Below are 17,158 nucleotides of genomic sequence, written 5' to 3'. Positions count from 1 at the left end.
AATTTCTCATTTCAACTTGTGGTGGCCTAGGCAGGTCAGATCTGTTGGTTTGGTATTGCTGCTTTGACGTTTAATAGTAGAGATGTACAACAATCTAACACGGGACCTCAGATGTAAGTTAAAAAATCAGAGCTACAAAAGAAAAATCAATCAGGTGATCAATCTCAATTTCATATTGTTGTTTTTTTCCCCTTAGCTTTACCTCCCCTAGGCAATATTTTCAGACTGAGGGAACAAATCGGTGCAGTTTTTGGGGCCTTTTTTCATGCATGTTCTACCAGCAAGTCTGTACAACAATACAGTAACAGCTGCATCTTCAAAATAATGTACTGACACAAAATACACCCTCTTTTTTAGCTCTGAGGTTTTATGTATCAGGACCTAATAAAACATCGTCTGGTCCTTACCGGGTTCTAAAATGATTCAGATGAATAAGAAAAAAAAACTCATAATACACCATGTCATTATTTACTTATTAAAAACCAAAAATGGAAAACCACTGTGTGAGAAACCAAGCCCCACAGCCCTTTGATTCCATTAATTATTAAACCACCTTAAGCAGCAATAACTTGATGTAATCATTTTCTGTATCAGTCTCTGACATCATTATTGAGGCGTTTGGGCTAACTGTGTTTTTTACAGCGTTCCTTTAGTTCACTGAGGTTTATGGGCATTTGTTTATCTTGAGGTCCGGCGACAGCATTTCACTTCTTTTCACTCTGGAATACTTTGGTATACAGAGGAGTTCATGGTCAACGCAATGACTGCAAGGTTCCCGGGTTCTGTGACTGCAAAACGAGCCCAAATCATCCTCTCTCCACCATCGTTGATGTGAGGTGTTTGTGCAGTAAGGCCAGAAGTCTTGTTGTTTGTTCTTCCAAACAAGCCAAACTTATTCAGTTTGAACAGGTTCATAGCATTGCAAAGTCCAACCTTGGGGTCAAGTTGCTGGGCCACTTCTGTGAGATTAGCAACTGTGAATGTTCAATGTTTTCCACTTGTGAATAATATTTCTCACTGGAGAGTGATGGACTTCAGATTGCTTGGAAGTGGCTTTGTAGACAATACTTCAGATCAGCAAAATGCCAAATCTTGTGCTTTGATCGAGGTCCTCACATTTGCTGATGTTGGATTAGTCAAATGATTTCATTAGCGTCACACGGTTCTACTTATCTTCTTAATTCATGTGGGAGCATTTCGACTGGGGTTACTTTTTCACACAATGCTTCTGCATTTTTGTTATAATTTGTGTAATGTGATGTTTCCTTGTTGTTCTGAGGTTGTATTAAAATAAATTTAATTTGGTAAGGGACAGGTTTTTTTTTTTTTAATGTGTCCTGATAAGTAAAACCTTTGAATTGAAAGAGAGTATACTTTCATTTTCAGAGTGTAGGACACACAGGATGCACTGGCTGTTTATCCGATTTTTAACCTTGGCCCAGACTACAATTAGATTTCCAGTGTTTTAAAAGTCCGACCCCAATTAATAACTACTTACATGTACTTACACTTAGTTACTTACACTTATATGGCATTGAAAGAATCCTGCGTAGAGTGGAAGAAAACAGAAACAAGGCAGTCATGATATTAATCACTGATGCTGCAGCTGGGTTGTGGCTGTAACATCTCTACTCATCATATTAAAGAAACAGTAAAAGTCTGTCTCACTTTCTTTTGGATTATTGTGGCCATAACTAAAATTAGCATGGAGTTTGTTCACTGTTCATATTTGTGGGATGAACAGACGCTGTTTGTGTTGGCAGTGTGGACCGACTTGTTAATCAGGCTTTAATTCTGTGAAAGTCAGCAAACTCTAAGTGATTTGTATTGCTTTTGACTGGGGATAATGTGCATTCATTTTTATGTCCCAGTGACCATTGAGAATAAAGTTATGGCCCACCTTCCATTCTTTTATATAGGACTGCAAAATAATCACCTGAGTCTATACGTGCATTGGTAGAAATGAGAAAATTCAGGAAACAACATTTGCTGATCATTATTAGCAAGTGTTATCATAATGAAAAAGTCAGGTGCAATCACAGATCATAATGTACTCCTTCTAAACGAACGGAATACTGTATCTTTCTGCAAATGAGTATGCTATGTCTATGCAGGACTGTGTGCTTACTTGAAGGGTTTGTGTTGCTATGCCAGGTAGTTACCTTTCTTGTTGTTGTGCACAGGCTACTTCAATCAGCACAGAATCAAATATGTTGTGTCTGTCATCTGGCCTGTGGTTAGCTTTTTATTTCACAGGTGTTATAATGTCAATTATCCCTGTTAAATTAGCAAATTAAGTTAAACAAATAATCTATTAGAAAGTACTTAAGGTAGATGTATACAAAACGTAATATACGTACATAACAATGTAATAATGAAATGATTAAAAAAACATTTTTACTGTTTATTGTTTCATTTTTGGGTCTTTTAGGTTGATTAAGGCTGTGTTTTAATTAAAAAATGTTTTTATTAGATATCTACAATATTTTATATAAGATCAATTGTGCAGTATGGTCTTGTGTGTGTGTGTGTGTGTGTGTGTGTGTGTGTGTGTGTGTGTGTGTGTGTGTGTGTGTGTCTTTAGTGAGAAAAATATATATGCATAGGGTTTTTATAGATATAAACGCATAGATGGATGGATGGATAGATAAGACCAAAATCATTTGAAGAGGTCTACCTATTTCAAGGTGTTCTTGGTGTTGAACCACTGTTTGCTACCAAATATCTTATTAGTGTTATGACATCTTATTTGGTGTTTTCCAGTGTACATCCTCAACAGAACAACAGCAATTTTAGATAATGAATGCAGAGGCCTAATAGTATTTTTATAAACCTGTTACACAGATCGAGTCCTTGATATACTGCTAGCCCCCCTTGTTCATTTCTACATTGCTGTCAACCTTTCCAGACCTCGTATGAATTTGCCAATTAATGGCCAGACTAATGAATACCTAATTATATTCAGGGTGAGCGAGGGTGAAGGTCTGGACACAAGATTTTCAGGGTTCATTACTGCCCCAAGGACAAATTCCTGTGCCGACAGAAAACTCAGCGTAATACAACTGACCCAAACAGTCACACACAGTTTTCTTAATGGGATGAGATAAATTAGAGACTACTTAAATTGTTTATTAGAGATGAAAAATCTGAGCTTTTTTGCATGAGATAAACTACAGAAGGCAACAAAAATGTTCTGTTATTGAAGCATTTGAATTCTACGGTGGCTTACATACAAATGCGATGTGCTGTGCTACAAAGTATTTGTACATGCTGTGTTCAAAGTTTGACACAGCTGAATTAGTATTATTATTATTGCTGTTATCATTATCATCATTATTCATCAATTAGTCTTATTCAATTCAGCCTCTCTGTCACATGGCTAAAGGCTCCACACTGGACAAGTTGTCAGCCTATCAGAGGGCAAACAGGTACTGTGAAATAGATATAAAAATAGTTTTTTTCTTGCAACTTCTCACTTACATTATTGTTGTTGCTTTGCTCAGTTTCTCTTCGTCATGAGGAGAAATGCAGGTAGCATGCAGATTGCACAAGCCTGCTGGATTAGACTAATCCTGATTCACTCACATACGCATGGTGGTAAGAATAAAACAGGTTGCTGCACATGTTTCATGAATCCAACGATAATGTTGCGAGAGTATTTTCTATGGAAATATTAGCGAATGAGGCCCAATGGACCTTTGTGACCACATCCATCTATTGTACTCCTTTTGATCCAACCTGCTTGTCTATGACTGGTGCAATCCGATCTTATTGTTAAAATATATCTGCTCAAAGCAAAAAGCGCTGCATGGTGGGAACAAATGCACTCACACACAGACAGACTTGTAGTGAAAATGATACCAGCCAAGCTGTTGTAGCTGGTAATCAATATTAGTCTGCATATACAGTAGCATCCAATGAAATGATCCCTGACCTTGGAGGTAGTGCTGAATTACTTTAACTAGTTGGTCACACGTGGGTCTTTTAATCACAGTAGTTCATTCATTTCTTATAATAAAGCTTATATTTTAGTTTTACAGTGGCTTAAAAATCACTTTTATATACATAATGTCACAATGTGCACAAAAAACAACCCTTGACTTTCCTTGTGTATTTGCTCACCTACTTGTTCTTTGGATTACTTAAAACATCAATCACAGCTTTTCTTCAGGAATATAAAAGGTTTTTTTGCAATGACATTTTTTTCTTAACTTTTTTTTCATGTGAAACAATTTCTAGGATAAGTGCAGAGGATAGTCAGGTTATAAGGTGGACCAGCACAACCACTTGAAATGCTTACTAATCTGAAGTACAATTAGATCTTAATGCAACACACTTAAGCTCATCACAAATCCAATAACAATCACTGATGTCCTTGGCACTAAAATGGCAGCCTATTTAGATATTGATCAGACAATGATGAAAGTGTGGCGCTAGTTGTTTTACAATATTGATTAGTGAGGAACAAGAGAAGCTATTTTCTGCTCAGTCAAAGCCGCAGAAATTGTGTCACTGTGGGGTAATAACCGCACCACAGCCTGGAGAGAAACCGGTAAATATATTGCAGAATGTGTTGGTCAAATCTGGAGAGATACGTTCCTACACTGATGGTTTTGATTTTTAATGTTAATGCATATGGAATCTGTCTAGTTTTGTATCATATATTTTGTACCATTATATTAAAAAAAATCCTTTGAATATTTTTGTACCTCCATAACTATTTCATATAATATTTTTGCATCTAATTCAGGGCTATAAAAAAACAACTCAATACAAAAAGTAGACTTGGAGCTCAGTGGAGTAGTAATTCTCCATGTCTTTAGGTCATGGACATTTATGAGTAGTTTTTTAGTGCTTCCTCATTGATATCTGCTATTGATTTTTAGCTTCATACTGTAATAGCCCTGCAGCTATAGGTTACACTCGATGAAATCAGTATTTCATTTTCAGTTCTTCATTCTTTCTCATTCTTTAACCCTGTAAAGCAGTGGTCTCCAACCTTTTTTGCGCCATGGACCGGTTTATGCCCGACAATATTTTCACGGACCAGCCTTTAAGGTGTCGCGGATAAATACAACAAAATAAAACTAGTACGGGTACCGAAAAAAAGAAGATTTATTCATAACACACTTGAAAAGACCCAGGAAAACGGAGTTAACGATAAAAACGATAACAAAATAACGCTGAAAACCGATTTAAAAACCCTGAAAACCATACATTTCACACCCGAGCCTCAACTCTCGCGGCCTGGTACCAAACGACTCACGGACCAGTACCGATTTTGAGGCCCGGGGGTTGGGGACCGCTGCTGTAAAGTTTAGTTCTATAACATGTATGTTAAAAAAACAAAAACAATACAGTTACTGTGTCTATAGATTTTACCCACACACAAACCATCGCCTTCATATTGATTTGGGGTGACTTTTATGGGCTGACTCTTAAAATGATTATACTTTCAGGGTTTTTACGTTTTGGTGTAAATTATGTGTTTGAAATATGTACTGTTTATGTCTTTATATGTAGTCAATCACAAAGCCCCAAAAGCTTTTCCCTGTTGATATTGTTGTATGAGAGTATGCCCTGTGTTTTGCTTATCTGTCATCTGTGTTTGATATTACAGCAACTGATGAGAGAGCGTCAGCAGATGGCCAGTCGTCCTTTTGCCTCAGTCGACGTCTCATTGGAAGCCAGAGGAGAAGTAACAGAAGTGTTGCAGCCTGTGCTTGACGTGAGTCTTACTCACTCGCTTACATGTGCACATACAGATAATCACATTTGTGACGGTAAAGTTAACGGGAACTTATTATGCTGTTCATTATTTTCTCTTAGTTATATCGTTGCAGCTGTAGAGACTCTTGTTAATTATGACTAACTATTTAAATACAAATGCCAGCATGTGTACAAGTAATCCATGTAAGGCTTCAAGCTGCTCTAAACGCTGCATTTCAGACAGTTTCTCCTAGTCTTTGCTCTGTGTGACGTCATTAAAAACAGACATCCAGGCACAGAAACCTGTCCAAACCTTCTGTTTGTGAGACACTGCCACTGTCAAGAAGGTTAGCTTTATGGGTTTTGTGAAGAAAGTGGTTTGTTTCACTCAGGGCTTGAACTGAGGAGCTATAGCTAGGCTCAGCATATATTAAATACGGATTAATTTGACTGTTGGGTTTAGTCTCCAATATTAAACATATGAAAACTAAGAATAATACTCTTGATGCACATTTGCGTTTTCATTACTCTATTCCAGAAGCATCTTGGGAAAAATCTTACATAGCGATGGTTGACAGTGAATTCTTTATGAATTTCTTTCATTGTGATTATTGAAATTCCCTGTTTATAAAATCCATTATCTCGAAGAACCTTCAGTTTTGACACAAGCCTCAAACTGAGACTGTGTTATTTCCATTTAGTTATATTTGTACTAACATCAAATAAAAGCAAGCACTTTTTTGTTAGTGCATATACTGACATGTAGAGTATGGCAGTTATTATTGCTGCATAATTAGGGGTTATTGTGCCATTTTCAGCCATCTCGTGCCATCAACACAAAATATTTCAACCTTTTATTCAGTCGTCCAGTCAATAAGAAATGTGCCCGTTGTGACCCTTTCTCTCCATGCCTCTTGTTTATTTGTGTTGCCCTCTACAATCATTTTCCAATCAATGTTTTCTTTTTAATATTTTTTTAAAGCATCTATTATATGTTTCAAATTATTTGTATGGTGGTTTTAATCGTCTAGCTAGAAGCAATGGCCACTTCTTTTAAAAGCGTCACAGGAAATTGCTCGCTCTGATATTAAAATGATGACATCGGGACTGTTTTTGGCACATTTCATAATTTCATGGCCCACCGGGTGTATTTTACTCCGTTTCCATTTTTGCCTAATTTATCCTCTTTGGTTGTTTACTGGAAATATGCCACATGGTGCCTCTGCATTCGAAATGTGATTGATAATTTGTTTAGCTTGGATGCTCATATACCTTTGGTGTGAATTATTCTGTAGCCCCCAGTTGCTCCACTCTTATCTATTCCTCCCATACAGATAGAAAGTAGAGGGGTAGGCTGGCACTGAGTACAGTGCGGGGCTCTATGCCATGTGGAGTAAAAGCATCGTTTAAAGTTCTACGCAGAGGTACGTCGTCATCATAGCAACAAAGGGCCGATTCCTCATCTAGGAACAAGCCCTGTGTCACTCGGAGCTGAGAGAAATAAAATCACTGTGGCAACCGGCGAAGAGGCACTACATTAGCTATTAGTGTACCGCTGAGTGGTGCTCACTGTGCATTATGGTATTGTGAAGGGCAATGTAAAGAGCAAAACAGGAGGAAAACAATGCTTCTTAGCTGTCTGAGTGCACTATATTGTTGCACTTGTAAAGCGGTACAGTACACCCTAAATTTGAGTGGCGTTGGAAGCCGGTGCTCTGCCTTGATTCAGGTAAAATGTTAATTACGTACTTGACAGTGGGACACGTGTCCATCTGTCGTTCAGTAATTTATTGCAGTGCTGTTCCTCCCACTCCTGCGCAAAAAAGAAATCAAAGATGATGTTCTTGTTATGCGGCACAGTAAAGAGGAGTCACTGGAGAATATTGCTGTAAAAAAATATTGCAAGCTGTTTTGAAAATGATAACTGGAAAAAAAAAATAGATCGTCAGTCTCCTGTTTCTCAACCCTGTCAAGATGCAGAATTGACCTTTAAATATGGGACTTTGAATCCTTCACCTAGATGTCCATATGGCCTTTATTGAAGTTGGCTTTGTTCCCTGTTATACTTTTATAACCACATACTTGTGCACATAAAACTGATCTTTCATTTACTTTACTTATATAAAGGGTCTAAATTTACCACATTTTGATATTCTTGGTGTAACCCCAACTAACCTTGAGCTGACCGGGTTATACTCCCTTCTCTTTCCTGCATCTGTTTATTTTCCAGTAAAGGCAACAGCTGGAAAAAAGAATGCAGTGCTGTTGTGGTCACATTTCCTTATGCTACAGTCACAAGAGATAAAAGAGTAGTTTGGGATTGCACCACAACCAAAGTTATTGCGACTGCGTGCAATGAATTTTCAGTCTTTGAAATGGTTACTTTGAAGACAGCGGTCGGGTCTGCACACGCTCAGTCAGCTGCCATCTTCAAATCGATTCTGCTGCGTCAAGTTGGCAGTGCTCTCAGTTTGAGATTGAATGGGGTCAAGTTAGCAATTACATGCAATCTTTTTCTTGTAATGCGGTGATTAATAGTGATAAATCGTCTTTATATAAAATTCAGATTCCACAGAACTTCATGATAACTACTTACATTCAGAGTCCAGTCAGAACTGCAGCAGAAATGTAGAAATTCTTCCACAGATAGTGATGTAGACTTAGTATTTGCCAACCTTTTATACAAGTATACTTATACATATAGATATACAAGTATATTTAAGACTATAACTAGTTGAGTGGAGTTCCCAAAGATGCATGTTACAATTGACTTGTGCTCATCAGTGCAGACGGACTCGGATTGAATGCAATGTGTTGACAAAAGGTCTAATAAATTATAGCTTCACCAATCTGTCTGAGAGTGATTGCAGTCCTAGTTGAAGTCCGTTTAAGAGGTTGTCTTCCACCAGCCAACGATCGAAAGTGGTCAGCTACTGGACACCAGTTGGTCACCGCAACTATATGTAATCTTTTAATGAATGCAGACAAATGCACTGGTCAACCACCGGTTATTTATTTATTGACTAAGTTGGTGTATTTTGCATTAAAAAGCTTGCTAAAACATAACATTTCTTATTCATTTGTTAATACAATAATAATTTAAAAAATTTTAAGCGTCCATTTATTGAAATGATTTGTGTTAAGCCACTATGTCTGCATCTTATCTGTGTACATGGAAGTATTGTGTTGAAAAAATGTTTACAAAATTAAATCTCTGTGGTTCCAAGTGTCTAAATACTTACGGTGGACCACTTACAGCTCAATTACATGACTTGGCACCAACTGAAGGTGAAACATATCAAACCAGCCTATTTCTCTTTTCTAAAGGTTAATTGGTCAGCATCTGGAGCCACTTAGCTATTGGAAATATTTTTTGATGTCAGAGAGGACACAGTTGCTGTGCTTTGTATTTGTTTCACCAGCCCAGACCCGCTGCTTTAACGCAGTAAAGCATAGAACAGGTTTTTGAATATCATATCCACACTGAAGCCAATGCAGTTTACAAAGGGGGAAAAAACATGAACACAAAAGACCTTATCCTTTAACTGCACCGTCTGCATTGATCTCACTGAATTAGTTAGTAGCATGTCTCAGTCACTACTTACAGACCCTCCAGCTGGTCTGAGAGCGAAAATTATAACAGCCTTTGTGCCATTTTATTCCATTTGGTTAGTTTAAACTCCCGAGATGGACATGGCTTTTAGCGACCAAGATGTCAGCAGCTGTTAGACAGAGCGATTCGTGCCCAAACACTGCAGACCACAGCCTCTATATTCACTATGGCCGGGCAGTCAACATATGGAGCCACTAACGAACAGCTAGTATGATGGATGACACCTGTCAGTGGCGAAAGGAAAGGAGATACATTGTGTGTTGTTTTTGTGTTTTGCATTTGTGTATGGATGTTTATGTGCTTGTGGATGGTTGTGAATGACTAGAATACACTACTTATTCTAAAAGTGTTATTTTCAGATCTTTGGAAGATCTAAAAGTTGTCTAGTTTTAGACCATTTAAAAAGGCAACCCTACGACTAAGCTTGAAGGAAATGACTTATTAATAGCTTTATTTGATTTTCCTCTTCACTGGAGGAATGTGTCTGTTTTTCTCAGAGCAACGTAAGGATTTAAATGAAGTGAGGGAGAGCCAAAAGAAAGTGGTTTAACTTTCCTGCTGCCTTACACAAACCAAAATGTGTAATTTATGGTTCACTTGTAACAGAGCTGGTGTTGCAGTTCGGGGGAGAGTTACAGATGGCTACAAATATTTGCTTACCAAACTGAAGCCATCAAATTGTTGATGTACATGGTAACGATGTCAGCAAAGCAAACTGGGCGCATAAGCAAGTGGCACATCTACCAAATGGAAATTTCTGTAAAAGTAAAATAGTTTACTTTCTAATGGTAATCTGCACTAAACACAAACAAGAGCTTAGATTTGGAGTTTACCTAAGGGTGGCATTAGATTCTGGATCAATAATTAAAAGATAGGGGGGACCTCCTAAGGGGATTTCATATAAACTGTTAATCCCAAATGATGTTGAGGCCATTAAGAGTTTTAACAATCTAACCAGCAGCTGACCAAAGTTGTGAAGATAAAAGCATTTTAGCGATCTGTCATCAAAGCCATACGTGCCTAAACGTAGTCGATCATTCCTTTTAAATTTGACAAATTCATCTTTAGTTCTTCTGCTTTTGCTGCTGAGCAGTGCTGATGATTCCGAGTCTCAATTTTAGCTGATGTGTCACCCAGCGGTCCATACATGTGTATCTCACAAATCATCAAAAATCAACATGGAATAAATGAACTCCTTTATATGAATGCAGCTTATGCAGCTATTCATTAGCAGGATCACTTGAATGGTCATGAAATGGCTGGCAATTTAATTACCCTCTAATGTCAGTCGTAGTTTTAATATTACCCTCTTGATGGTGAATGTGCCTGAGCAGATGCATGAGAATATTGTGTTCCGACCATGTAGCCTAATTGGATTGTGTAACAATGCACGTAAACGAACCGTAAGTCAGCCTACAATACGGAAAAATGTTTCGAGTATATGTAGCACGACTCTTTCATGTTGTGCTCTTGAAGGGTGCAGCTTATTCAGAGTACTAGATATTGATGATACTTGAGGCTAGCTGGACTGATCCTGGGTCGTTCTTCCAGGGAGTCGCCTTTGCTAGCAAATTGGCTTTAAAAATGAAAGATTAGTGTCGCTTTAAATCAACATTGAGTAGGAAACCAGGTGTTTTTCTTTCTTAGTTTTGACACAATGTTCAAATGGTAGGGCTCCACATATGGCTCCATTACAGTTTGTGTCACAGACTATTCCTGGTTTTGGTGGTGCAGTGTATATTTTCTTGGCTTTGTGCACATTAGTGTGCATTGAGCATTGTTTCAGCAACACAGCTTACCTATGTATGGCATTGACCATCCATTTATGACTACAAGCTGCTAACAGCAGGATAGCATGTCACAAAAGAGGGGCCAATTTGAGACTAGGAAGTTGTGCCTAACATGGATATAGCTGCGCCATTACACAAGAGCAGTTGTGAATCATGGCATTTCAAATGGCAAGCTTAATTATTGCATTAAAAATTACACTGCAGGCTTCATAGGAAACAAGACTGTGTGGCCCTGAATTACACTCAAATATGCTGAAACATATATTTTTTACCATTTGGCAGCTAAAACTAATAAGATATGTACTTCCTGAATCTTTTGCTCTTAACTCACTGTGTATATTAGGTATTTGGAGTCAATGCGGCTTTAAAAATACCCAAAGCGTCAGTGTTTGTGTTTGTGTTTTTGTTTTCGCAGGGTGAAATATACGGCAGATTGCAGTGGAATACATTTAAACAAATTACCGAGTCTGCCTCGTGATTTTCACGTTTTAATGGGTGTGCTTATGCAGACCTGTTTTTTTTTTAATCCTGCCTCTGCTGCCTCTCTCATCTCCATTTTAAATTCAGCCAACACAGAAATAAAAAAAGAAAAAGTCAATTCCATTCAGACATGTTATTATTCCACAATTTCTATCCTCTCATCCAAAACATGCTGTGAAACCCTTGACATTCATTATCAGGATGACATGTTTTTCACACTCGAGACGGGCAGTTTTTGGCCATTAAGTCCGAGGGTAGGTCATTGTCTCCACACTTTGACTGTCTGACAGAGACACAAGTGTTTTTTGTTGTGTGACCAATCAAAGCATTTGTCTCAGGAGGAGGGAAGGGAGGGTGTGTTGTCTTAAGTGGGGCAACTCCAGCAGCTGATATGAGTGATTTTTGGTCTGCTGCTCCCAACAAAGAAAATTCAACATCACATGTGTAACTGCAGGGAAAGAAGGACTAGTAAGACACATCGATACTTTGTTGATAGTTGATAAAGCAGGGCTATACCAATCCACAGGTGCTGGGTTGTTGTTAAAAGCAGTGAAGTACTTTTGTCTTGCTTTCTTTTCTTAAGGCAGTATTTACTGTGTGCTTTTCACACTGCAGTATTTTTCACATAAATATAAACAACTTTATTTCCAGAGCAAGTCATAAAATCTTTTCTATTTTACCGTCGCTTTTCTTCAGGGTGCACCTAAACCTGTTGCAATGGAACCGTGTTCAGGAGGAAAAGCAGCTGTGTTGACTGTCCTCATGCGCCTGCCCTCTGGGCCTTCAGGCTTACCTCCACCGGGACAGTCAGGTAACTACAAAACTGTAACCATCTTTTTGTCTTATGGTTAAATGTATTAACCCTGCTGTGGCATAAGGGTCATGAGGGTTATGTGGGAAAGACTACATTTACAAGGTTCTCTGAGTAATGAAAGTTTACATTTTGTTTTTTCATTTTATTTCATTTTTTGAGGCACACCTCACTAGGACAGAGTTAGATGGCCTTCTGCTTTCTACCTTAACATCGCAGCTACCAGCCTGAACTTTGATAGAGAGCAGGGTGGCTCCATGCTTTCATGTTGTTTATGCCGAACTCAGACCCTACAATGTAAATTTTGCAGCAGAAATCAAGACTCACCAGAATAAATAATTTGTTCTCAATATTCTGTTGTTAAATTTTGGTCCTTACAAAATGTAGCCTCAGCTTTCTGTTGTTAGCTAACAGGAGCGGCACCTGGTGTGGTCTTCTGCTGCTGTAGCCCACTGGCTTTAAGGATCAGTGGGTTTAGAGATGCTTTTCTGTATACCTTTGTTGTAACGAGGGGTTATTTGAATTACCCTGCCTTCCTGCTATTTCAAAGCTGACCTCTGACATCAACAATAGATTTTTGCCAAGAGAACTGCCGCTCACTGGTTATCTTCTCTTTTTTTGGGCCATTCTCTGTAAAATCCTAGAGATGGTTGTGTGGGTTTATGTCTGCCATCTAGCACTAACAGCCACACCACATTCACAGTCACTTAAACCTTGCTTCCCCATTCTGATGCTTGGTGAGTTTGAACTTATGAGATTTGGGGCCCGTTGGTTACACACAACTATGTCTATTTTAATCATTTAAGTTTATGAACATATTATCTGGTCAGGTGACATGTCCTCAAATGTCCTCCTCAGTGGTCTGTAAAGCAGTAGACCTGTTGTGGCCACTTGCACAATTTATAATAGACCATAAGCCTGTGCAGAGAGTAAACATCAACTTCAGGGTCCAGCTTTGATATTGAGCGTCGATCTACATGGCACTAAAGTAAGCCATGGCGAAATCTTAAAAGCAACCTAAAAACAAAACAATGTAGGCCACACTGCCTCAAATGTGAAAGTGCATGTGGTCAGGATCAGGATCAATCTAAAAAAAAAAGGTCAGTTTGAAGGGGAAAGTAGTTAAAATTAAGTCATCTTTAGTTCTTCAATCTTTAGGAGAAAAATCCTAGAACTTGCTCCTTCATTGCCATAACAAGTGAAATTGTCTCACTGTCAACCAAAGTAAAGAAATCCTGCATTTACTGGTTGAAATGCCACATATCCATAAAAATATCTATGAAATTGTTTAACCGAACAAATGAATTTGTGGGAGTTCTCACCCTCATGTTGTTCTTTTTCTTTCTCCTCCTCAGGACTCATTGTAGCGAGTGCACTGATAGACGTTTCACAGCAGAAAGCGTCAGATTTTAAGGAGAAGTCTTTGGCCATAAAGAACCGAAAAGCCCTTCCTCCAGCACACCAAGGGACCTGCGTCTGAGTCGCAAAAACTTTATCTGCTGGGCCCCGATTTACACCATCTGACATTATATTGTTCCAACATGTCACAGATCCCAGTTGGAAGCCTTTGCAGAGACACGGCATGACTACATGTACGAGATTTCACTTAGCTGCTACCACAGAAGTTTCCACGTTCCAAGAGCACAACCTGTGTTACCTTTTTTTGCCCTTTTTGCTCTATCCTGCATACGCCAAACTCCGAAATCCTTCTCCTGGATCCTGGACTCTCCCTTTAGCTTTGGCAGCCAGTGGCGTGCATTAAGCAGACACCTGACGGCTCAGCGGCTACTACAGAGTATGACAGACAAATGAATGAGGAGATTGTGAAACAGTTGAAGCTTTAGGCTTAAAGACTTTGGGAGACCACAAATTTGCTCAGCATGAAGGAAAAAGCAAAGGTGTCTATATGTTAGGTTGTATCAAAGTAAACAGATTTCTCTGACACCACTTAGGAAATGCAACAAATGATTGAAAATGGCTGGTTAGGGATCCAGTATATTATGCGATGTTTGTCCCGCCCTATTTTTTCTTTCTTTTTTTTATTTTTTGCTTGCCAACAAGTGGTATTAAACGGTGCTAAAGCATTTAGTTTGTATGACATAGCTCTTAACTCAGCCTTTGCTATGGACTGAACTCATTATGCCTTTTTCTGGGGAAAGCTTTGTGCGATTTACCATCCTTCAACCACGTGATAGCATTTTAACAACTAGAGCATTTTGTCATACCACTTCATCGCTCACCATTAATGATCTTTAGCATCTCCTGTACATAAGTGTCATCCACGCAGCTAGGCTAAAGTCTGTATTTTTAGTGGAATACACGTACAGATACTGCCGAGATATCACTGCAACTACCACCACCACCAGCATGTAGGTGACCACATACTGGAGGAGGCACGGACGAATCACCCACCATCCAACTAAAACATGGAAATCTCCAAAACTTTTTGTTTCATTTGTAATACATATATATATTTTCTTCTTCTTCGGTGTAGTCTCCTTTGAAGAAGTACGATAACGCAGAAGAAAACTGAGATCTTGACTCATTCTTTACTACAGTTTGTAACTGTATCGTTTTGCTGTGCAACTTGGCTCCTGAGCTCGTCCTCGACCGATGAGGTGGGTGGATGTCATGTACTGTTGGAGAAAGATGCCTACTTTATAAACTTGGACCAGGGACATTAAGCTCCTCTGGCTGTTTACTAGTTTGTTTGTTTTATTTCTAAGTAGTCCTCTAAAGCTATGACTTTATTTCAGTCCTTCAGTGCAATGGGTTATGTTACCTTTTTATAATGCCTTGGCTTTCCACGAACCGGCGGGGAAATGTTGATCTGCAGAGTTTTCAAAGCTGTCGAGTGTTTTAGCCCCAAATCCACCCTGAGCTGTACAGTGTCTTGTTGGAACAAATGTGAGTCTTTGTCACTCTTATCCCTTGACAGTTTGTGTGTTTTTGTCAAGTTTTTTATGACTGAACGACAGAGCGGTTATCATTTATTTTAGGCCTTGTCACCTGATAATATTATATCTATGATAAATTGTCTTTTGCTACACTTGTGTAAAGAGCATTTCCGTTAATAATTTGTTTTGATATTTAACAGATTCCTGTGTAATAGCGCATTTAACTCGATTTTCATTGTTGACTTAAATCAGTTGTTTTAATGTCAACCCTTTTTGAATTGTGCATCTTTGAAGACTGTACGGGCATTCTCTTGCTTTTTGTTACAAAGTGGTTACGACGATGCATTACGTTATGGTGGTATGCCAGCTATTGTGTTTTAATTTTGTGTTTGTAGAGTATTCCTATACTGGTGTCATTACACAGGAATCAGGGTCTCACTGTACCGTGAAGGAGGAAAAAATGAAAAAAGAAAAGATGAGAAACTGCATATCAGTATTCTTCAGTGTATTTTAAGGATGGACAACATGCCAGAAAATAAATAAATAATAAAAACAGACCTTGAAATCTTTTGTGTGGTAAAGTCTTTTAACTTTTTTTTAAGCCTTTTTTAAAATTCTTAGGTTTTACATATCATCTGGTCCTCAGCAGGTTGTAAAATTCGGTAAATATGACACAGATGTACAACAACGTGACACATTAGTGTGTGTCATTATTTATTTCACAAAAAATAAGTCTAAGCACTCCAGAAGCAGGGTGTGGACAAACTAAGTACGCACTGATTTCTTCCGTGTGAATTAAGAGGGTAAATAGGAGCCAGGTGCTGCTAATCAAATGCACGTTAATTAACTGATCATCAACAAGTGTGAACACCTCGATCAAAGCACACGTTTTGGCACTTTGCAGGTGTGTCTGTGGTAATACAATGCCAAGGAAGAAAGTCATCAGCAGTGAACTGTTCATCAATCTGGGAAGGATCAGAAGGCCATTTCCAAACAATTTGAAGTCCATCAATCTACATTAAGAACAGAATTCATTCAGTTGACAATCTTCCTGGAAGTCGACTATGCCAGCAAATTCTCCTCAGAGGTCAAGCTGTTTAACTTTAATATCTTAAGTTCAACATTTATATCTCCAGGCCTCAAGGGCCAGTGTAATGCAGGTTTTAGATATCACCCTGGGTCACCACACCTGAATCAAATAATTAGTTCATTACCAGGCCTCTGGTAACTTTAATACATGTTGAGGAAATAATTTAGTCATTTAAAACAGCTGTGTTGGCTCAAGTGCAGATCTAAAACCTGCAGGACACCGACCCTTGAGGCCTGGAGTTCCCCCACCCCTGCTTTAGACAAACAAGACAGTGAGACGTTCAACAAAAACCAAACACCTGAAGACAACTGTCAAGCACGGTGGCAGAGGGGTGATGATTTGGGCTTGTTTTGCAGCCACAGGACGTGGGTAACTTGAGTTGATTGAGACAAATTCCTCTGGATCTGAAGTCATATTTTTTGACAGCTAAAGCTGAATTTGACTCCTGCAACAGGACAGTCCTGAGCACACCAGGCAATCTTCAACAGGATTTCTGAGAAAAAAAAAGAAAAACAAAAGAATAAGAACAATAAATGCCCTCAAACGTCAATTAATTAAATAAATGGAAAGAAGAGTGCGTGGGAGACTGAAAGTGCACAGAAAACCTTAAGTTCTACAAGTTAAAAACTCCTGGGGTATACTTTGTTTTTCCATATTGCTTTTCCATTTTGGCTTCTTTTCTGTTACTGTCATGTGTCGTTCATCTGAGGTTGTATTTAAATACCCGGTAATAGTTTAAGGCCTTAAAAGACAAATATGTAGTTAAAA

General features: G+C 38.5%; 1 protein-coding gene across 1 annotated transcript in view; it reads left to right on the top strand.

Moving 5' to 3' along the window:
* The window catches only part of atrnl1b (attractin-like 1b), a 71,564-nt gene extending 55,699 nt beyond the window's left edge, over positions 1-15,865 (top strand). Inside the window, exons 27-29 of the mRNA XM_085284593.1 lie at positions 5,621-5,728; positions 12,289-12,403; positions 13,759-15,865. Coding sequence (XP_085140719.1) covers positions 5,621-5,728; positions 12,289-12,403; positions 13,759-13,883 — 348 coding nt within the window. The 3' untranslated portion in view covers positions 13,884-15,865. The remainder of the gene's footprint in view (positions 1-5,620; positions 5,729-12,288; positions 12,404-13,758) is intronic.
* Positions 15,866-17,158: the final 1,293 nt, after the last annotated feature.

Source organism: Mchenga conophoros, linkage group LG8 (assembly GCF_057382185.1).
Source record: "Mchenga conophoros isolate Kocher_MC1m ecotype Shallow Benthic linkage group LG8, M_conophoros_male_GT1.1, whole genome shotgun sequence".
In the NCBI taxonomy this organism is placed as follows: domain Eukaryota; kingdom Metazoa; phylum Chordata; class Actinopteri; order Cichliformes; family Cichlidae; genus Mchenga; species Mchenga conophoros.
The sequence above is the reverse complement of the archived record's forward strand: the minus strand, read 5'-3'. Positions and strand labels throughout refer to the sequence as shown.